Here is a 24109-nt window from a genome sequence, read left to right as displayed (position 1 = left end):
CAAATTGTTACTATTGACCAGAAGCTGAACTGGACTAGCCATATAACTATCATGGCTAGGTCAAGAGGCTAGGAGTCCTGCGGTGCATGCTCATCACCTGACTCCCTAAATCCGTCCATCATCTGCAAGGCACAAGTCAGGAATGTAATGGAATATTCTCCATTTGCCTGGATCAGTGCATCTTCATCAACACTCAAGAAGCTTGATGCTACCCAGGACAAAATCAGTCCGCTTGATTGGCATTCCTTCCATGAAGATTCAATCCCTGCACTGCCAATGAGCCATGTATACCATCACCAAAATGCACTGCAGAAACTCACCCAGGCTCTTTAGGCAGTACCTTCCACAACCATTACCACTGCCATCTAGAAGGAAGGGCAGCAGATACCTGGGAACACCACCACTTGCAGATTCCCCTCCAAGCCACACACCATCCTGACTATATTGCCCTTTCTTTACTATCACAGGGTCAAAATCCTGGAACTCCCTCTGTCACAGTACTGTGGGTATGCCTACATCACATGAACTGCAGCGGTTCAGCAAGCCAGCTCACCACCACCTTCTCGAGGACAATTAGGGATGGGCAATTAATGCTGGTCTAGCCAGCGAAGCCCACATCCCTTGAATGAATATAAAAAAATACAATCTGCAGATCTACCTTTTCTCAGCAGCACCACAGACAATCCGCTGGTTAAGTGTATTTACTGTGTCTCACTACTGATATTACACTTCGTGATTGACTTAAATTTCATATTTATAAAATTTTTACAATCAGATCTCCAGGATTTCCCTCAATACTGCCTGTCTCCACAGCTGGTCGGCAAACATGCGGATTGCCTTCTCCCCATACCCATACTCTACCCCCGGCGCCTGCCGCAGCTGACCGACCGCCCTTCCTATCGCCAACCAGTCAAACTGCTCTGCAGCCTCTTTCTGCCAGCATCTCCTTCATGAGGGCACAGAGTACTGCCTATCAACCTTAACTATCTCGACCAACAACCGCTGCTTCCCCTCCCTCCCTTTCCTGTCATTATGGGCCTTGAACAAAATGACCCCCCCGACCAACGCTTTCAAGTCCTCCGAAAACGTGGCTGCTGATAACTCTTCTTTCAGATTGAACTCAACATAATTCTTAATCGCCACCGTCACATTCCCACAGAACTCCTTGTCCGCCAAAAGCCCCTAATCCAACCTCCACCCCCACCTCTGCCGCCTGACCCAAACAAAGTCTCACATCTAGATAGTGCGGAGCGTGGTCAGAAATCACTTTCCCTACATATTCCGCTCCTTCCACTCCCATCAGCACCGCCCGGCTCCCCACGAAAACTCAATCCGGGAATATACCTGATATACCTGCAACAAGAAGGAGTACTGCCTCTCTCCTGGGTGCCCAAACCTCCATGGATCCACCACCCCCATCCTCTCCATATACCCTCCCAGCTCTCTTGCCATTTTCAACCTCCACAACGACTTAGGACTCAACCTATCCACCCTCGGCTCCAGTACACAATTAAAATTCCCCTCCCAATAATTAGCACGTGAGAGTCCAAGTCCAGGATCGCTCCCAATAGACACTTCTTGAATTCGGCGTCATCCCAATTAGGTGCATACACATTCACCAGTATCACAGGAGTTGCCACTAGCACCCCACTCACTATCACAAACATAACCACCATGTACCCTCCCCTCCACCACCCCACTCTCCTAGCCCCTCTCCCTCCCCACATCCCTTCTTCCTCCTCCCCCACACTGACTAACCACTGCAGCCCCCCAACTTCATTTCCGTTCACTAGCATTTCTTGCAACGATTTTGCTGCCTGGACTTGTTTTCTTGGTCCTCAACTTTGCTTGCAGCGTTTTGCACATGCCCCCCAGAAGTGCCATCTCCGCTTCCAATGATGCAATCTGGTCACCCTGGTTGGCCACCACCTTCTCCACCTCTTGGATCATTGCCCCCTGCACCTTCAGGCTCTTCTCCACCCGTTTCAAAGTGCAGTGAAGAGGTCCCACTGCCCCCTCAATCGCCTTTGACCAGTCACTCTGCACTTATTTTTGCTGCTGCTGAAATTTGTCCTTAATAATAATAATCTTTATTGTCCCAAGTAGGAATACATTAACACTGCAATTAAGTTTCTGTGAAAAGCCCATAGTCGCCACATTCTGGCGGCTGTTCGGGCACACAGAGGGGGAATTTAGAATGTCCAATTCACCTAACAAGCACATCTTTCGGGACTTTTAAGAGGAAACCGGAGCACCCGGAGGAAACCCACGCAGACACGGGGAGAACGTGCAGACTCTGCACAGACAGTGACCCAAGCGGGAATCGAACCCGGGACCTTAGTGCTGTGAAGCAACAGTGCTACCCACTGTGCTACCGTGCCGCCAATGAAGCTCATCAGCTCCTCCATTGGCAGCTTTCCAGTCAACAAAGACCCTACCCCTCCACCATTTTCCCAATTGATGCTGCGTCACGAGTCTCCGTGAACACTTTAGCCAGGGCTCTCACTGTCTTCTGTCAAGTTTGATAGCCCACAGACATGCCCATCCATGGGAGAACTGATCCTGTTCTGCTCAATTATTCTGCCCAAATTCCCCAAAGTTCAGGTAAAAGGGACCAAAACCAACACCTTCAAGCAGGAGCCACCCTGTGTGCGACCACTCATTCCAAGGCTGCCACCGGAAGTCCAAATTCACTGATTTCTAATTGTTTGCACTCTGGCGTATTTGAGTAGCGTGCCCGAGGGAGAAGCATAGAATCAGTGATGACGAGGGCAGCACGGTGGCGCAGGGTTAGCACTGCTGCCTCACGGCACCGAGGTCCCAGGTTCGATCCTGGCTCTGGGTCACTGACCATGTATAGTTTGCACATTCTCCCCGTGTTTGCGTGGGTTTCGCCCTCACAACCCAAAGATGTGCAGGGTAGGTGGATTGGCCACGCTAACCTGCCCCTTAATTGGAAAAAATAAATTAGGTATTCTAAATTTATATTTAAAAAAAAAAAAAGAATCAGTGATGATTACTTCTGTTTAATTGCACATGTCTGTACTCCAGAAGCTCCTGTCTGTTTCAGAGGAATATGACAGCGAGTGCAAGTGATTTTGAGGTAATTACTGCTGCAAAATACAGGTCTTATGTTTTAGCTCATTTAAAGATCGATCATGCTGAGTTTGAGAGAATTAGCAACTGCACTTGTGCATCCGGTGTGTAGCTTGTGGCATGAAACGGTTTGAGCATGTGCTCTGTGGAGAATTTCCTGGCACAGATCACTGTGATTCTTTCAAGCCATCCTGGAACTTGACTTTTCAAGCTGCAACAATAATTGAATTTGCTGTTTCAAATAATTTCACATAATTGTGGTAAGGTTTCATAACAAAAAAAACTTTAGGAAAGACTGAGATGAACTGAATCCAGCCAAGCGGACAGGGGGAGGGAATGGCAGAATTACTAAATGCAATCCCTAAAGCTGCAACACAAATTTGCTTTCCATGAAATAAAAGCAAATTTGACCCGTTTATGCATCGCTAATTAATGGTCCATACATATGCTGTATGAGGAATTCAAAAAAGCTTTATTATCTGAAAAATGCCACTGGAGATCTGGAAGTGTGTGTTTGTGTATGTGTGGGCACAGTATATATTCTGCAAACAATTCAAACCATTGAATATTTTGTATCCTTTGAACCCCCGACAGCATCTTTTGCATATTGCTGTGCGAAGCAGTTGTTTTGTGTTTTAATTGAGTAATCCTATCTTAGCTGATGTTGAGTTGGAGGTGTTTTTCATGACTAATGCATGGTGGTGAATCATTGTTATGTAAGCTCACTTGACGTACTGTGACTGCAGCATCTGTTGTCCAGAAAATAATACGTTTTGTAAGCCAATAGGCATTATATGTGATGTGACAAAGCCTCAGATATAATGAGGTATTTGAATGCTATGTTTGAACGATGCATACTGTGTACTATATTTTCTCAGGACAATTGTCACATTGCTGGTGTTGTGTGCTTTAATTATATTGAATTTGTGTGGGGCAGATTTCATCGCTGAAGACACAGATCGCAAATCAGGAATCAGATATGCAATCCCAGGAAGAGGAGCTAAACAAAGCCAAGGTAGAGCTGAATAAACTGCAACAGGAGGAAGCACAATTAGAACAGAGTATTGAGGCTGGCAAAGTCCAACTTGAGACTATCATTAAATCGCTGAAATCTACCCAGGATGAAATTAATCAGGTGAGAACTGTATATATCTGCTGCTCTTCCCTGTATTTCTGCCTTTCAGTGTCTCCCTCTGTCTCGGTAGTTTTTGTTAAAAAGGAGGAAAAATAGATCATTGATGTCTCTACATATTTGAAGATGAAATGCTTTTTGAAAGAACCATTGATTTCAGGTTTAGATTCCTAAATTGGTGGGGGCAGGAAGAACCAACCAAACTGGGGAAGTCTCACCCTCCACTTTCTGGGAGGTGCTTAAGGCCGTGATTAGAAGGGAAATTAGCGTCTTTAAAGCGGGAAGGGATAGAGAGGCGAGAGTGGCTAGGCAGCAGCTGGTCAACTCCATATTGGAGGTAGACTGTAAATACTCCAAGGCACCGACCGTAGAGCTCTTGGCAGAGAGGAAAAAGCTACAAATGAACTTTGATCTGCTCTCCACGAGGAAAGCAGTGCACCAACTCCGCCAGGCACGGGGGACCCTATGTAAACACGGGGACAAAGCCAGCCACCTGTTGGCGCACCAGCTGAGAAAGCAGGCAGCCACCAGGGAGATTGCGCAAATTAAGGACAACAGAGGCACGCTAGAAACGGACCCAGGCAAAGTTAACAAGACCCTTGAGGACTTTTACCGGCGGACGACACCTCGGACCCGCACCAGGTGACTCGGGGTTGAAACAGTTCCTCGATGGACTGGACATGCCGGCTGTGGGGGAGGACAGAAAACGGGACCTGGGAGCACCACTAGAACTGGGAGAGATCATGGAGAGTATAAACGCCACGCAGGCGGGTAAGGCGCGGGGACCAGACGGGTTCCCGGCGGACTTCTACAAAACATTCGCGACAGCACTGGCCCCGCACCTGCGGAAGATGTTCACAGACTCGCTGGCGAGGGACACACTGCCACCTACGCTAGCACAGGCCTCAATCTCGCTAATACCTAAGAAAGACAAAAACCGACTGAATGCGGTCATACAGACCCATCTCCCTACTGAATGTAGATGCCAAAAAATTGGCCAATATCCTAGCCAAAAGGCTAGAAGACTGCGAACCAGAGGTGGACTTTGAAAACGGACTTTGTCAAAGATAGATAGCTATTATTGAACATCAGGCGCCTGCTGAACGTGAGCATGACCCCATCCGGGGACAGAGTACCTGAGGTGATCGTCTCCCTGGACGCAGAAGAGGACTTTGACAGAGTTGAATGGAAGTACCTTATAGAGGTACTGGAGAGGTTCGGGCTCGGAACAGGGTTCACCTCCTGGGTGAAGCTCCTATACAACGCTCCCATGGCGAGCGTACGGACAAACAACACCAGCTCCCAGTACTTCCAGCTGCACAGGGGCACCAGGCAGGGATGCCCGCTGTCGCCACTGCTGTTCGCCCTAACGATCGAATGATTAGCGATCGCTCTCCGAACAGCAAAGAACTGGAGGGGGATCCAAAGAGGAGGCAGAGAGCATAGAGTCTCGCTCTACGCGGATGACCTGCTCCTCTACATCTTGGACCCACAAAGCAGCCTGGAAGGAATCATCACGCTCCTGAAAGAGTTTGATGCCTTCTCGGGCTACAAACTCAACATGAGCAAAAGTGCGATTTTCCCGGTGAACCCGCAAGGGGGAGGGACTGCACTGGTGTGACCGCCGTTTAAACAAACCTGACACAAATTCCGCCACCTGGGGATCCAAATCGCTCATGACTGGACGGGGATCCACAAACAGAACCTGACCAGTCTGACAGGGGAAGTCAAAAAGGGCCTGCAGAGGTCGAACACACTCCCACTCTCCCTGGCAGGGAGAGTACAGACGATCAAAATGAACGTACTGCCCAGATACCGCTTCCTACTGAGATCCATCCCAATCTGTATCCCCAAGGCCTTTTCAACACACTGGACAAATTAATCATGGCATTCGTATGGGGGGTGGGGGGGGGAAGAATGCTAGGATCACAAAGAAGGTCCTGCAGAAAACAAAATCCAGGGAGGGCTAGCCCTCCTAAACCTACAATTCTACCACTGGGCAGCGACGGCGGAAAGAGTGATGGGAGGGATAAAGGAGCCAGAGGCCGAGTGGGTGTGTGCGGAGGAGGCCTCCTGCAAGGGGACCTCTCTCTGGGCCCTCGCCACGGCGGCACTCCCGTCCCCTCCCAAGAGGGGATTATCCCACTGGTGATAGCCACCCTCCAGACGTGGAACCAACTACGGCAGCAATTCGGACTGACCAAAATGTCCGCCAAAGCCCCCATCTCCAATAACCACAGATTCACACCAGCACTCACCGACGCCACCTTCAAATGGTGGAGATAGGACGGGGGGGGGGGGGGGGGGGGGGCATTGACAGTCAGGGACCTATACACTGACGGTAGGGTCACAACGCTGGAAGAACTGACGGAGATTCCAACTAGGTAAAGGCAACCAACTCAGATACCTGCAGCTTTAAAACTTCCTATGGAGGAGACAAGAACATACCCGCGACCACCACGACAGACACTATTAGAAGAGCTACTGGGTGCAGATATCCTAGGCAGAGGGAACTGTAGTGACATGTGCGAACGACTTCTTGAGAGGGCCGACACCGAACTGGACATGACAAGGAGGAAATGGGAGGAAGATTTGGGGTTCGAAATAGGGTGGGGATTTTAGAGCGAAGCACTGCACAGGGTAAACTCTACCTCCACATGTGCGAGGCTCAACCTAACGCAGCTAAAAGTGGTACATAGAGCCCACTTGACCAGAACCCGACTGAGCAGGTTCTTCCCGGAAGTGGAGGATAGATGTGAACGGTGCCAAGGAGGCCTGGCCTATCATGCCAACATGTTTTGGTCTTGCCCCAGACTTGCTGGGTACTGGACAGCTTTCTTCGAGGCAATGTCCAAAGTGGTGGGGATGTGGGTGGAGCCATGCCCGAAAGTGGAGGTCAGACCAGCCAGATCTCTTCATGGGGAGGAGGGCGGACGCCCTTGCCTTTGCCTCCCTAATCACACGCCATAGAATCCTGCTCGGCTGGCAGTCAGCAGCACCACCTAAAGCTGCAGAAGGGCAGTCCGACCTATCAGAATTTCTCCAAATGGAAAAATCAAATTTACCATCCGTGGGTCGGAAGAGGGCTTCCACAAAACATGGGAGCCATTCACCCGACTGTTCCGAGACCTGTTTGTGGCCAACACATAAATAAATAAATAAATAGCCAGTAGCCAGGGAGAAATAGCCAGGACTTGATAGAAAGAGGAAAGCGAGGGTGGACCAGACCAGGGGTGGGGGTGGTGGGTGAGCAAGGTGAGGTATGTCAGGTGGATGTACCTTTAAGAAATGGGTGTCTTATCAAATAGCTGCAGTGATGTCAGTGTGTGGGTGGAGCTGGGCTGTCTGTCTTTCACTTTCGTTTTTGAGCTGGCAGCTGCAGTGAGTTTTTGGTTTCGTTTTCAGAGGTGAATAGCTACATTCAAAGCAAGCAGCTGTATAATGATCTGTCTCTACAAGCTAAGGAATGTCTCCAGATCATTGATGATTTCAAAGTAATACCTGTTTCTGTAGAGCATTTAAACATGTTGTCGTTATTTATAGAGGATTTAACTTGTGAATGTTGTTTGGAAAGTTATCAAGGGTTATCTATAGAGTACTGTACCTTTCAGGGGGTGGTCAGGATAGGTAGTTGATAAACTGTTTACTGTGTGTTTATAAAATGTTAACTGGATTCATAGAGTAGACGTTGTTTTGTTTTAAACATACTTTGGCTCTCTGTTGTGTCACACTGTAAAGTGGGCCCTTGTGCTCCCCATAACCAAAATCTATTTAAAGTTGTTGGTCAGGTGAACTCCATGATTTACTTTGGTGTTCTCTAAACCCTGGCCCATCATAGGTAGCAAAACCCAGCAAGAAAAAATGGAAAACCAGCAGTGAAAACGGGGGGAAGGGAGGGGGTGTGGGTCAAGGAGAGGGGAGCTGGAGGTGGGGTGGACGGGGGGGGGGGGGGGGGGGGGGGAATTGGGAGGATTGTATGCTGAGCAAGACGGCGACAAACTGTAAATAGAGAAACCTAAGAAGAAATCTTTGGGACTGTACAATAAATGAAAACGAATGGCAATGTATATCATTTTGAAAATGCCAATAAAAAGATTTTAAAAAAAATTTGGGTTCTGCCAGAGCCACTCACCTCTTGACCTCGTTGCAGCCTTGGTTCAAACATGGACAGAAGTGCTGAATTCCTGAGGTGAGGTGAGAGTGACTGTCCTTGACATCAATGCAGCATTTGACGGAGTGTGGCATTAAGAAGCCCCAGCAAAATTGGAGCCAATGGGATTTGGGCAAAGCTCTCGCTGGTTGGAGTCATAACTGGCACAAAGGAAGATGGTTGTGTTGTTCGAAGTCAGTCACCTCAGCTCCAGGACATCCCTGCAGGAGTTCCTCAGGGTAGTGATCTAGGCCCAACCATCTTCAACTGCTTCATCAATGACCTGCCTTCCATCATAAGGTCAGAAGTGGGGATGTTCGCTGATATTTGTGCGATGTTTAGCACCAATTGCAATTCCTTGGCTGCAGAAGCAGTCCATGTGCAAATGCAGCAAGCCCTGGACAATATCCAGGCTTGGGCTGACAAGTGGCAAGTTTCATTTGCTTCACACAAGTGCCAGGCAATGACCATCTCCAAGAAGAGAGAACCTAACCATCGCCCCATGACATTCAATTATATTACCATCACTGAATTCCCCACTATCAATCCTGGGGGTTACCATTGACCAGAAACTGAACTGGACTAGCGATATAAATACTGTAGCTACAAGAGCACGTAAGAACAATCGGTCGCGGCGTTCCTGCGTGGTCTCGATTGCCGGAGAAGCACCAACCGGCTGCTACCAGCTGTTACATTGAGAATGGCGGCTGAATCACTTCGCGAATTGACTGAAGGGGCTAGGTTGCATATGTCCTACTTTTTGAGTACATGACATGCCTGGGCAATTTTCTACATGACTGTTATATTGAAAATAAATGAGGCTGTGTGGAGTCTTCTGGACAGAAGCAGCAGCAGAGGGCAGGTCACACACCCTGCACGCACACTTGCCATCAAGTGCCTCCCATGTATGTACTTTTGACGCCAAATCATGAAGCAGAGTTGCTTCCATTTTCCAGCTGCTGAGAAGGGAACTGTGAAGATGGATCACCTTCTGTTATTATCCCAGGAGTATCTAGTGCTGAGTTTTGCATTTTGTTGCTATTGCCCTCCACGATGACTTGTATGTTCGAGGTTGGATTTTCGTTTTCGTGAAGATGAAGACGGTGCAAAGGAACTAGCTGAAGTTTCCACCTGATATGTGCATTGCCCTCTCCTCCTTTGAACCTGATTAAAGTGAGATTGTGAGGACCAAGCAGGCTCCCCTTTCACATTGAAGGTAAGTGAACATGGCATGGGTCGCAAAGGTCGGCTGCCGTGGATCGCGAAGGTCGGCTGGTTGGCAAAATTGGTTCCCGGGGAAAAAGCTTGAAAAACACTGCCTTAGACAGCACCTTCCAAACCTACGACTGCCACCATCTAGAAGGATAAAGGCAGCAGACACACGGGAACACCACCACCTGGAAGTTTCCCTCCAAGCCACTCACCATCCTGAATTGGAAGTATATCGGCCGTTCCATCACTGTCGCATGGATAAAATTCTGGAACTCCCTCCCTAACAGCATCATGGGTGTATCTACATCATATCATAGAATCCCTACAGTGCAGAAAGAGGCTATTCGGTCCATCAGGTCTGCACCGACCCTCTGAAAGAGGACCCTACCTAAACCCAATCTCCATGCCCTACCCCCGTAACCCCATCTAACCTTTGGACATGAAGAGACAATTTAGCATGACCAATCCATCTAACCTGCAGATCTTTGGACTAGGGGAGGAAAGCGGAGCACCTGGGGGAAACGCACGCAGACATGAGGAGAAAGTGCAAACTTCACACAGTCAGTCACCCAAGGTGGGAATCTAATCCGGTTTGCTGGTGTTGTGAGTCATCAGTGGTAATTACTGGACTGCAGCAGTTCATGAAGGCAGCTCACCAACATCTTCTCAAGGGCAATTAGGGCTGGGCAACAAATGCTGGTCTGACCAGCGTCACCCACATCCCATGAATGAGGAAAAAAAGGTTGTATTTCAATTTTGACAGCTCCCCTATCTCGTTGTTTAATTCTGTGGTAATCTAATATATGGTGGGTGCGCTCCATTGCCTAACATCCCTATATATATTGTTACAAGAGGTGAACTTCATGCCACTCTCTGAATTTTTCAAACATTTATGTCCAATGCACCACTTACTGATCTGTGCCTCAGCTTCGGAGCTCCTTTTGTTACCATGTAGATATTAAGTTTGCAGATATTTTAATCATTGAATAATATGGAGCTGTGCAGGACTTACTTAGTGTATGTGATATTGTACATTTTGTGTGTTACATGGAAGAATTTATGTAATATATAGACAATGTGATCTGTAAAAGAAATACAAAGCAATGAGTTTCTTTATTCATTCACGCGACATGAACTTCGCTGGCTCAGTCAGCATTTATTTTTGATCCATATTTTCCCTTGAGAAGTTTGTGGTGAGCTGCCTTCTTGAACTGCTGCAGTCCATGTGGTGTAGGTACACAGTGCCGTTAGGGAGGGAGTTTCAGGATTTGTGTGTCCCATTGGAGATATGTGTGTTTTGTTTTTGTGCACTGGAGTGGTTGGCATGTAATTCAATCGAAGATACAACACTGGTTCGACAACATTGGTTGGGTTTTTAATCTATCGTAGATGCTGAAACTATATCATAGTATCATAGAATTTACAGTGCAGAAGGAGACCATTCGGTCCATCGAATCTGCACTGGCCCTTGTAAAGAGCACCCCAATTAAACCCACATCTCCACCGTATCCCCGTAACCCAGTAACCCCACCTAACTTTTTTGGACACTAAGGGCAATTTATCATGGCTAATCCACCTAACCACATCTTTGGACTGTGGGAGGAAACCCACGAAGACATGGGGAGAACGTGCAGACTCGACACAGACAGTGACCCAAGCCGGGAATCGAACCTGGGACCCTGGAGTATGAAGCAACAGGGCCAACCACTGTGCTACCGTGCCACCTCACTCTTGACTATGCTTTCTCTACCAACCGCCCATCCTCTACTTTTTAAAATTCTTCCCTGCTGTTTTTTGCTCCTGCCTAGATCTTTCTAGGCGAGGCCACTTTGGATTTGGTTTTGGGTAATGAACCAGGCCAGGTGTTGGATTTGGAGGTAGGAGAGCACTTTGGGGACAGTGACCATAATTCGGTGACGTTTACGTTAGTGATGGAAAGAGATAAGTATACACCGCAGGGCAAGAGTTATAGCTGGGGGAAGGGCAATTATGATGCCATTAGACGTGACTTGGGGGGGATAGGTTGGCGAAGTAGGCTGCAAGTGTTGGGCACACTGGATAAGTGGAGCTTGTTCAAGGAACAGCTACTGCGTGTTCTGGATAAGTACGTACCGGTCAGGCAGGGAGGAAGGTGTCGAGCGAGGGAACCGTGGTTTACCAAAGAAGTGGAATCTCTTGTTAAGAGGAAGAAGGAGACCTATGTGAAGATGAGGTGTGAAGTTTCAGTTGGGGCGATGGAAAGTTACAAGGTAGCGAGGAAGGATGTAAAGAGAGAGCTAAGACGAGTAAGGAGGGGACATGAGAAGTATTTGGCAGGTAGGATCAAGGAAAACCCAAAAGCTTTCTATAGGTATGTCAGGAATAAAAGAATGACTAGGGTAAGAGTAGGGCCAGTCAAGGACAGGGTTGGGAAGTTGTGTGTGGAGTCTGAAGAGATAGGCGAGATACTAAATGAATATTTTTCATCAGTATTCACTTTGTGGAGGAGAATGCTGAGACCCAGGCTATTAGAATAGATGGCATTGAGGTACGTAGGGAAGAGGTGTTGGCAATTCTGGACAGGCTGAAAATAGATAAGTCCCCGGGGCCTGATGGGATTTATCCTAGGATTCTCTGAGAGGCCAGGGAAGAGATTGCTGGGCCTTTGGCTTTGATTTTTATCATCATTGGCTACAGGAATAGTGCCAGAGGACTGGAGGTTAGCAAATGTGGTACCTTTGTTCAAAAAGGGGAGTAGAGACAACACAGGCAACTATAGACCGGCGAGCCTCACGTCTGTTGTGGGTAAAGTCTTGGAGGGGATAATAAGAGACAAGATTTATAATCATCTAGATAGGAATAATATGATCAGGGATAGTCAACATGGCTTTGTGAAGGGTAGGTCATGCCTTACAAACCTTATTGAGTTCTTTGAGAAGGCGACTGAACAGGTAGACGAGGGTAGAGCAGTTGATGTGTATATGGATTTCAGTAAAGCGTTTGATAAGGTTCCCCACGGTAGGCTATTGCAGAAAATACGGAGGCTGGGGATTGAGGGTGATTTAGAGATGTGGATCAGAAATTGGCTAGCTGAAAGGAGACAGAGAGTGGTGGTTGATGGGAAATGTTCAGAATGGAGTTCAGTTACAAGTGGCATACCACAAGGATCTGTTCTGGGGCCGTTGATGTTTGTCATTTTTATCAATGACCTAGAGGAGGGCGCAGAAGGGTGGGTGAGTAAATTTGCGGACGACACTAAAGTCGGTGGTGTTGTCGACAGTGCGGAAGGATGTAGCAGGTTACAGAGGGACATAGATAAGCTGCAGAGCTGGGCTGAGAGGTGGCAAATGGAGTTTAATGTAGAGAAGTGTAAGGTGATTCACTTTGGAAGGAATAACAGGAATGCGGAATATTTGGCTAATGGTAAAGTTCTTGGAAGTGTGGATGAGCAGAGGGATCTAGGTGTCCATGTACATAGATCCCTGAAAGTTGCCACCCAGGTTGATAGGGTTGTGAAGAAGGCCTATGGAGTGTTGGCCTTTATTGGTAGAGGGATTGAGTTCCGGAGTTATGAGGTCATGTTGCAGCTGTACAAAACTCTGGTACGGCCGCATTTGGAGTATTGCGTACAGTTCTGGTCACCGCATTAAAGGAAGGACGTGGAAGCTTTGGAGCGGGTGCAGAGGAGATTTACCAGGATGTTGCCTGGTATGGAGGGAAAATCTTATGTGGAAAGGCTGATGGACTTGAGGTTGTTTTCGTTGGAGAGAAGAAGGTTAAGAGGAGACTTATTAGAGGCATACAAAATGATCAGGGGGTGAGATAGGGTGGACAGTGAGAGTCTTCTCCCGCGGATGCAAATGGCTAGCACGAGGGGACATAGCTTTAAACTGAGGGATAATAGATATAGGACAGAGGTCAGAGGTAGGTTCTTTACGCAAAGAGTGGTGAGGCCGTGGAATGCCCTACCTGCAACAGTAGTGAACTCGCCAACATTGCGGTCATTTAAAAGTTTATTAGATAAGCATATGGATGATAATGGCATAGTGTAGGTTAGATGGCTTTTTGTTTCGGTGCAACATCGTGGGCCGAAGGGCCTGTACTGCGCTGTATCGTTCTATGTTCTATGTTCTCATAAATCAAACTGTCGTTTCTGATCTTCATTGACATACTGTACCCACCTCCAACTACCGCACCTGGCTACCTCCATCTCTGCAGCCTCATTTAGTACAGTTGCCAAACCCAAGCTCCTGGCTGTCTCTCTGACTGTGACTTTTAAAAAAAAAAATTACCTTTTATCTTGTACTTTATACCCCCCCTGGCCCATCCGCCTGAAGCCTTGGGAGGAATTTCTGTGTCGGGCATCAAATAAGTGTTGTTCTACTGTTACACAATAAGTATGAACCTAGCAGCTTTTACATACAGTTATCAAAACAGAGAGTGCAAATAATTGGGCACGTTGTGCAATTGGAGCTCTGTGCTGTTTGCTTTCGATAGTTTATTTTCTTTGTGCAAAGTGTTTGAGTTGTGAAAGCAATGTTTTTGTGGGCTGAATTATTCCACAATGGCAAACAAACAGATCAGTGAGGTCGTATTGTGCAGATGCTGTAGTGCGTGGGCTGCAGATGAGTGTTGAGTTAAGGGAATTGAGAGCGGACTGGGAGAAGCAAGGACAAGAACGAAGATGTGTACAGTAAAGCTGGTTTGTGGTAGAAAGGAATGTAGAAGGTAAAATCATAATGGAAAGAGAGAAGAGAATGAGCTGAAAAAAAAACTGGGGAGCAGATTGGGAGGTAAAGATTGAACCAAAATGATTAGTAATAAAACTTTCACATTTTATAAACCTCATATTTTTCTGCATGGTGAGTTTAAAAAATTGCTGCGGAGATTTTATATGCTCTTCTGTTCGACAGAATTATTATAAACAATCCCAGGAAAATAAACATCTCATTGAATGAGATAGGAGGAGGGAAAAGGTAGGTAGGAGAGTGGAGAGGGCATAAGGAGCCTGTAAAGGGCTATTGATAGGATAAGTGGGTGGGCAAACTATTGGCAGATGGAGTATTACTGTTTGGGTCACAGTTTGTGCTTTTGACCAAAAGTTCATATCTTAGATTTGCTTGCTGTATCGGGCCCCCACTGCGTGCCTTCGCACAAATACCTTGAGCTCGGGTTATTTTCCGCGGAATAAGGGTACGAGGTAGGGATGTCCACTGTTTCCACTTTTATTTGTTTTAGCAATTGAACCTCTGACCATAGCATTAAGACCTTCTAGTAAGTGGAAGGGCATAATTCTGGGAGGGATGGAGTATAGGGTGTCCTTGTATGCAGATGATTTACTTCTTTATATTCTGAAACCGGAGACTTCCATTGGCGCCATGTAGGTGGAAGTCGCACGTTGGGTGGTTCCGTTTTTTAATGCCTGGTCCCAGGGACAGTTTTTGGATAAGCTGGTGCAGGAAGACATGAGGAAGGAGGGGAATGTCGAAGAACCAGAAAAAAGCCGTCGGGGAGAAGGGGCGAACGAAAGTTCGCCATCGAGTGAACGGGTCAGCCCGGCTGCAAGAAAGATGGCGGAGGATGGGTTGCTGGGTGGGGCCGCATCCTTCACAGTAGAGACTTTGACCAAGGTGATGGTTGGAGAGTTCGAAAAGCAGTTTGTCAAGCAGATGGAGGTGATGCGTAAGGAGATGATGGCAGCGATGAAGGAGATGCTGGAGGAGGCGATGGCCCCGATGGAAGCAGCGGTGTTGAAGACATCAGTCGAGGTACGGGAGCAAGGAGAGAAGTTGAAGGGGGTGGTGGAAGCTCTGTTACAACATAGTGACCAGTTCACCTCGATGGGTGTGGAGCTGCGGAATGTGGTGGAGGCCAACAGAGGACCTGGAGCCAAGGTGGAAGACCTGGAGAACAGGTCAAGGCGGCAGAATTTAAGAATTGTGGGCTTGACCAAGAGGTTGGAAGGCCCGAGGCCGACTGAGTACTTTGCGAAGATGCTGGCAGAGTTGTTGGGAGAGGGGGAAGAACCCTCCCGGTATGATTTGGACAGGGCTCATCGGTCGCTCAGGCCCAAGCCAAAGACAAATGAGCTGCCAAGGGCGGTCAGAATTTGTTTTCACAAATATCACGTCAAGGAGAAGGTCCTGAGTTGGGCGAAACAAAGGCCAAAAAAAGAAACAAAAGTGAGGTGAAGTAGGAAGGAGCTGGTATTTGTATATACCAGGACTTATCTGGAGCTAGCGAGAAGGTGGGTGGCCTTGGTCGGGTGAAGGCAGCACTCTACAGTAATGGCGTGAGGTTCAGCGTGGTCTACCCGGTGAAGCTGAGGGTGACCTATAACTCTAGGGACTTCTACCTTGACACAGTGGAGGTGGCAGAGGTATTTGTGAAGGCTGAAGGACTGGGGTTAAAATAAGAGATGGGACTGGGGATTGGCTTTGGACGGAAGGAAGGGAATGTTCTTATTTCAGTGCCTGCCAGTCTTTCTACCCAAATCTTTCTTCAAGGAGGTGGACAAATTGGTCACCTTGTTTTTTTTGGGGGGGGGAATGTGGCCAGGGTTAGGAGGGCAGTCTTGCAGAGAGGGCAGCAGGCAGGGGGCAGGGGTTAGGCCTCCCAAACTTATTGTACTATTACTGGGCAGTGAATACTGAGGAGGTGCGGAGCGGGGTGGGAGGAGGAGGAGTCCCGATGGGTTAAGATGGAGGAGGGCTCGTGTGGGGGGTCAGGTTTGAGGGAGCTGGCAACAGCACCGCTCCTGATGGCTCCAGGAAGGTTCTAGGTAAGTCCGGTGGTGGTGGCAACTTTGAAGATCTGGAGGCAGCTTCGGCAGCACTTTAAGCTGAGGGCTGGGTTGGGGGGATGCCGATTAGGGGGAATCACAGGTTCCAGCCGGGGAGGCTGGATGCGAGGATTCGGAGATGAGAGGAGACGGGATTAAGGTAATGAACAATCTGCGAGCTTGGAGGAGCTGGGAGAGAAGTACGGGTTTGCGCAGGAGGAAGGGTTTAGGCACCTACAGTTCCGAGATTTTGCATGAAGGCTTTCCCGACCTTCCCTATAGTGCCGGCCCCCTCACTATTGGAGGCAATACTGTCAGCAGGGGGGGGGGAGGGTTTGGAGAAGGGAGCAGTATCGATGATTTATGGGAGGATTCTGGAGGAGGATAGGGTGTCCATGGAGGGGGTTGAGGTGAAGTGAGAGGAAATGTTGGGGGGTGGTGGGGCGATGCAAGAGGGACTGTGGCTTGAGGTGCTGCGAAGGGTGAGCGAGGTTAGGGCTGATACAATTGAAGGTTGTGTATAGGACACACCTCAAAAGCAAGGATGACCCGGCTCTTTGAGGGGGTGGAGGTGTGAATTAGTTTCCCTTCAGTCCGGATGAAATGATCAATCGAACACCAAGTTACTTCAACGTACGTTTATTCACGGCCGGGACTTGAGCATTGTACATCAGAGTGTCTACAGATGCAAGTCAAAGTTAATACAGCAGACAATTACTTATATAATAAAATGACAATGTTTCCTTCCCAAGGACAGCCCTTTAGAGGAGGCCTGAGAAATACAGCATTCTGTGGCTCTCAGCTAAAATATAGTTATCTGTAGAATTAGAAACGATTCCCAAGGCCGTGTTTTGTTACTGCAACTGTCTAGCGCAAAAACATAAGAGATAACATAAATTCCATTAGACCAAAGAGACCATGTTCTCTTTGACATTTCATTTTCCCATCAAGCTTGATTCTAGATCCAGACTAAAACTCTGTTTGACATTCTATAGCTTGCGCCATATTCTCAGAGGATGTCTGTGAGCCCCGCAAACAATGTGCACATGTTTTGGTCCTGCCCGAAGCTGGAAAGGTTTTGGAGGAAAGTATTTAACACCATCTTGGGGGGTGCTGCATGTGTATTTGGAGCCTGGTCCCCTCTAGGCTATTTTCGGGGTGTTGGACTGGCCAAAGTTGCAGGCTGGTGCGGGGGCAGACCCTTCGCCTCACTGATTGCTCGTAGGTGGGTCCTGTTGGGGTGGAGGTCAGCTTCTCTGCCTTCTGCCTCTCCGTGGCTGGAATTTTTGACTCTGGAGAAGGTGAAGTTTGAGTTAAGTGGAGCGTAGGAGGGGTTCTACAATTTGTGTGGTTTGTTTATCATGCAGTTTCAGGAGTTGGTTGCCGTTGAATGGAGAAGGTCAAGTACACCATTAGGAGGTCGGACGAAAGGTTGTACTTAAAATGGCAACCATTCATTTCATTTTTCAAAGTGTTAGTCACCGTCAGTTGTAAAAGGGGTTTTAGTTCAATGTTGGGGTGTTAAGATTGGTTGTGTTCTTGGTTGATAATTAAGTTCTTTTTACATTGTAATTTGAAGCACCTGTTTGATATCATGTTATCTGTTTGTAATTAAAAAGTTTTCAATAGAAATATTTTTAAAATGTGAGGGATTGCAGAATTCTGTGGTGAGAAGGATCTGGGTGTCCTGGTGCCTTTTCTTTTCTTTCATGGGATGTGGGCACCATTGGCTCTGCCGACATTTTATTGCCCATTGCAAATTGTCCCTGAGAAGATGGTGATGAGCTGCATTCTCGCATCACTGTAGTCCATGTGGTGTAGGCACACCCACAGTGTTGTTTGGGAGGGAGCTCCAGGACTTTGACCCAGTGACAGTGAAGGAACAGCAAAATGTCTCAAGTCAGGATGGTGTGTGACTTGGAGGGAAACTTCCAGGTGGTGATGCTTCCAGGTATCTGCTGCCCATATCCTTGGTTTGGAAGGTTGTTGTTGAAGGTGGTTTGGGAGGTGCTCTCAAAGAAAACTTGGTGAGTCGCTGCATTGCACCTTGTATACTGCTGCCACTGTGTATTGATGGTGGGGGGAGTGCATGTTGGAGGCGGTGGATGGGCTGCCAATCAAGCGGGCCGCTTTGTCCTGGATGGTATTGAGCTTCCAGGAAAGTGGGGAATATTTCATCACGCTCCTGACTTCTGTCTTGTAGATGGTGGGGTAGGTTTTGGGGAGTCAGGACGTGGATTATTCCCCACAGAATTCTCTGACCTGCTTTTGTAGCTACAATATTTATATGGCTAGTCCAGTTCAGTTTCTGGTCGATGGTAGCTCCCAGGATGATGTTCAGTGATGATAATGTCATTGAATGTCAAGGGGTGATTGTTGGATTCTCTCTTGGTCATCGCCTGGCACTTGTTTGGCACACATGTCACTTACCACTTATCAGCCCAAACCTGAGTGTTGTACAGGTCTTGTCGCACGAGGGCACGGACTACTTTGGTGTCTGAGGAGTAACAAATGATGCTGAACATTGTGCACTCATCAGTGAAAATTCCACAACGATGGAGGGAAGGTCATTGATGAAGGAGCTGAAGATAGTTGGGCTAAGGACACTGTCTTGGTGAACTCCTGAAACTGAGATGATTGACATCCATGAACCACAACCACCTTCTTTTCTGCCATACACAACTCCAACAGTGGAAATGTTCCCCCCTGATTCCCACTGATTCCAGTTTTGCTAGGACTCCTTGATGTCAAGGCAGTCACTCTCACCTCACTTCTTTAGTTCAGCTCTTTCGTCCGTTTTTGAACTAAGGTGTAATGAGGTCAGGAGCTGAGTGGCCCTGGTGGAACCTCAACTGAGTGTCGGTGAGCAGGTTATTGCTAAATACGTACCACTTGATAGCACTGTTGATGATCCCTTCAATCACTTTGCTGATGATCAAAAGTAGACTGATGGGGCGATAGTTGGCCAGGTTGGATTTGTCCTGCTTCTATGGACAGGACGTACCTGGGTAATTTTCCACATTGCCAGGTAGGTGCCAGTGTTGTCTCTACTAGAATAGAAGAGTTTGTCTAGGGGCACAGCTAGTTCTGGCACACACTTCTTCAGTACTATCCCTGTAATGTTGTGATTGCCTTTGCAATCTCCAGTGCATTCAGCTATTTCTTGATATCATGTGGAGTCAATCAAATTGGCTGAAAACTGGCATCTGTGATGCTGGGGAACTCAGTAAGAGGAGGTTGAGATGGATCATGTACCCAATACGTATGGCTGAAGATTATTAGAAATTATTCAGCCTTGTCTTTAGCACTGATGTGCTGGATCCCCCAATCATTGAGGACGGGGATATTTGTGAACCCTGAACCTCCAGTTAGTTGTTTAATTGCCCACCAACATTTACGATTAGATTTGCTCTGTTGGTTGTGAGATCGCTTAGCCGTGTCTATCACATGCTGCTTATGTTGGTTGGCAGCACCCTCCAATCCTGGAACCAACTTCGACAGCAATTTGGCCTGACCAAAATGTCGGACAAAACTTCCATCTGCAACAACCATAGGTTCACACAAGCACTGACTGACGCCACCTTCAAAAGGTGGGGGCAGGACGGAGGGACACTGACAGTCAGGGACCTATACACGGACGGCAGGGTCGCAACACTGGATGAACTGACGCAGAAATTCCAGCTAGCCAGGGGGAACTAGCTAAGGTATCTACAGCTCAAAAACTTCCTACGAAAGGAGACAAGGACGTACCCACAACCGCCACGACAGACACTACTGGAAGAACTACTGGACGCAAGCACACTAGACAAAGGAAACTGTAGTGACATGTATGACCGACTGATAGAAAGGGCCGACACCGTACTGGACGCAACAAGAAGGAAATGGGAGGAGGACCTGGGGATTGAAATAGGGTGGGGACTCTGGGGCAAAGCACTGCGTGGGGTCAACTCCACCTCCACGTGCGCAAGGCTCAGCCTGACGCAGCTAAAAGTGGTACATAGAGCCCACTTAACAAGAACCTGTATGAGTAGGTTCTTCCCGGAGGTGGAGGATAGATGTGAACGGTGCCAAGGAGGCCCGGCCAACCACGCGCACATGTTCTGGTCTTGCCCCAGACTTGCGGGGTACTGCACAGCCTTCTTCGAGGCAATGTCCAAAGTGGTGGGGATGAGGGTGGAGCCATGCCCGACAAGTGGCGGTCTTCGGTGTTTCGGACCAGCCAGATCTATTCCTGGGGAGGAGGGTGGACCCCCTTGCCTTTGCCTCCCTGATCGCCCGCTGCAGAATCCTGTTCGGCTGGCGGTCAGCAGCACCACCCAAAGCTGCAGACTAGCTGTCCGACCTCTCGGAATCTCTCCAAATAGAGAAAATCAAATTCGCCATCCGCGGGTCAGACGACGGCTTCCACAGAACATGGGAGCCATTCATGCAATTGCTCCGGGACCTGTTTGTGGCCAATGAACAAGAGGAAGAATAGCCAGGTAGCCAAGAATCAGGGGAAAGTAGCCAAAGCATGAAAGGGAGAGATAGACTGGGAGAGGAGGGGGGGGGGTCGAAAAGCTAAACCTACGAGGAAAGAAAGGCGAACCACGGGAGGGGGTGAGGGAAGAGACAGGGAACAAGAGAGGAGAACCAGGGAGGTGGGAGGGAGGCAGGGAAATGAGAGCCGGAAGGAAGGCACGGGATACATTAACGAACATGGCACCTCCAGGAGTAGGGAACGAGGAGAATGAAGACGAAAGACTGGAGGAACGGCAGAAGCGGCGGTGAGCGCGAGACGGCAGCGAGATCCGTCCGGGAGATGCAAGCGACAACAACACCAAACCATTCGAGTATTGCCCACTGTAATTGTCTCTCCGGTACCCAAATGTGTATTTACCTCCCTGGTCTCTCTACCCCCCCCCCCCCCCCCCCTCCCGCAAACAGTCGCCTACTTATGTGTTGTAAATAATTTTGCCAGTTGTACAGAGTTGCTGCCGTTGAGCTGGTGCACAATACCCAACAGTTATCCTATTTTATTTTTTATTGTTTTTTTTTTTTTTTACAATTACTATTTTCTTTTCTTTGGTATGTTTGGGTGTGCCCTTCTCTTCTATATATATATATATATGTGTGTATATATATATATATGTTTCTTATCCTGTATACATAACGGTAAATATACTTTGTTCAAAAACCCAATAAAAAACATTTATAAAAAAAATAAATGCTGGTTGGCAGGCAAGTAGTTCTGAGTTGTAGCTTCACCAGTTTCTCACCTCATTTTTATGTATGCCTGGTGATCTCCTGGCTTGCCCTCCTGCAATCTTCATTGAACCTGGGTTGATCCCCTGGACTGGAGGTAATGGTAGAATGGGGCATATTCCTGACCATGAGGTTGCAGATTGCGGTTGCCTATAATTCTGCTGCTGATGGCCTTCAGCTCCTCGTGTGTTAGATTTGTTCAATTTCTGGAATTTGTCCCCACAGCACTCTGAGGTGGTCACGGTTGTCATGGACAGATGGTTGTCATGGACAGATGTATCTGTGACTAGTAGATTGGTGAGGATGAGGTCAAGTAGCTTCTTCCGTCTTGTTGGTTCCCTCACCACCTGCTGCAGACCTGGTCTGCAGCTATGTCCATTCAGACTTGGACAGGTCAGTCAGTAGTGTAACTATTGAGCCACTCTTGTCAATGGACATTGAAATCCCCCATCCAGAGCATATTCTGCCCCCTTGCCAACCTCAGTGCTTCCTCCAAGTGGTGTTCAATATGGAGGAGTACAATTTATCTAGCTGAGGAGGTTTTGTAATATCCCGCACGGGACCTAAGGGTGGGAAAGCTTATCTTCTCCATGTTCCTTGCGGAGTATGGGCTCCCCCACTTGGGGTGGCGTATCTCAGTTATCCAGTGTATATAAGGTTGACCAGGAAGGTTGTGTACTTTGGTGTGGACTCTGTGTCCTTATTAAAGGTGTAGTGGGTGGTAATCAGCAGAAGATTTCCTTGACCATGTTTGACCTGGTGCCATGTTTGATCTGGTGCCATGTTTGACCTGGTGTCATGTTTGACCTGGTGCCATGTTTGACCTGGTGCCATGTTTGACCTGGTGCTATGAGACTCTGTTGACTCCAGAGTTGATGTTGAGAACTCCCAGGTCAACTCCCTCTCAACTGTAACCACTGTGCCGCCACCTTTGCTGGGTCTGACCTGCCGGTGAGACAGGACATGCCCAGGGATGGTGATGGTGGTATCTGGGATACTGTCTATAAGGCATGAATCACAAAAAGTTAGTATAAGGTGCATCAAGTGATTAGGAAGGCTAATGGAATGTTGGCCTTGGGCAATAGGATATAAAAGTAAGGATGTTTTGTTACAGTTGTACAGGATGGTGAGACCATATCTGGAGTATAGTAGTGTTCAGTAGTGGTTTCCCTGCTTAAGAAAGGATATAATTGCATTAGAAAAAATTCAGAGAAGGATTCCACAACTGAGTCCTGGGATGAAGGGCCTTTCTTGTGTGGAAAGATTGGATAGGTTAGGACTGTATCCATTTCAATGGAGTATAAAAATAGTGAAGTTGAGCTAAAATTTACAAGGCACTAGTTAGACTACACCTGGAATACTGTGGACAGTTTTGTCCCTTATCTACGGAAAGATATATTGGTATTGGAGATAGTCCAGAGAAGATTCACAAGGTTGATCCTGGGTGAGTAGAGAGGGTGAGTAGGTTTTGTACTGCGCTCATTGGGGTTTAGAAGAATGAGAGGTGACCGTATTGAGACATATAGGATCCTCAGGGGGCTTGACGGGTAGATGCTGAGAGAATGTTGTCTCTCGTGGGACAGTCTAGGGCCAGAGGGCATAATCCCAGCGTAAGGGGTCGCCCATTCAAGACAAGAGATGAGAAGGAATTTCTTCTCTCAGAAGGTAGTGAATTTGTGGTATTCTATACCAGAGAGAGATGTAGAGACTGGGTTGTTACATATGTTCAAGGCTGAGGTAGACAAATTTTAACCCTGGATTCCCTTACTGATTATGGGGATAATATGGGAAAGTGGAATTGAGGATTATCATATGCGATCAGTCATGATCTTATTGAATGATGGAGCAGATTCGATGGGCCCAATCGCCTCCTGCTCCTATGTCTTATGGCATTTATAAGAATGAGAGATAATATCATTGAAGCATATAAAATCCTGAGGGAACTTGTGGAACAGACGGAGATGAGAATTTCTCTCCAAGCACCATTAGTATGTGGAATTATTTTCCCATAGAACAGTAGAATCTGGGTCATTGAATATTTTTTATTCTCCTTTTTCACATTTTCTCCTAAATTTACACCCAACAATAAACAGTAACGAATGTGATGCCAATCCCCATATCAATAACAACGATCTCATCCTCCCACCAAACCCCAGACATTGGCACGCATGTCAACATAAACAAATGACAAAAAGGAATCAGGAATCACCCATTGTCACCATTAATACATACAGTCCCCCTCCCCCCAACCTTCTCAGCCCCCAACCCGCCTAATGTTCGATGTGATCCAATTCTCGAAAGTGCATAATGAATAACGCCCATTAATTTTAGACGCCCTCCATCCTTCCCCTCAGTTCAAATTTGACCTTTTAAAGCATTAAGAATTCCAGCAGGTCCCCCGCCACGCCAGGGCACAGGGTGGAGAGGTTGATCTCCACCCTAACAGGATCCACCTTAGGGCGATCAACGAGGCGAAGGCTACAACACCTGCCTCCGCGCCCGTTTCCAACCCCGG

General features: G+C 47.7%; 1 protein-coding gene across 5 annotated transcripts in view; it reads left to right on the top strand.

Annotated features, from left to right (window-relative positions):
- Positions 1 to 24109, top strand: part of eps15l1a (epidermal growth factor receptor pathway substrate 15-like 1a) — a 607694-nt gene that overhangs the window by 287585 nt on the left and 296000 nt on the right. For all 5 annotated transcript variants that reach the window (XM_072482837.1, XM_072482838.1, XM_072482840.1 and 2 more), the window contains one exon: positions 4034 to 4231. In XM_072482837.1, coding sequence (XP_072338938.1) covers positions 4034 to 4231 — 198 coding nt within the window. The remainder of the gene's footprint in view (positions 1 to 4033; positions 4232 to 24109) is intronic.

Source organism: Scyliorhinus torazame, chromosome 18 (assembly GCF_047496885.1).
Source record: "Scyliorhinus torazame isolate Kashiwa2021f chromosome 18, sScyTor2.1, whole genome shotgun sequence".
NCBI lineage: Eukaryota > Metazoa > Chordata > Chondrichthyes > Carcharhiniformes > Scyliorhinidae > Scyliorhinus > Scyliorhinus torazame.
The sequence above is the reverse complement of the archived record's forward strand: the minus strand, read 5'-3'. Positions and strand labels throughout refer to the sequence as shown.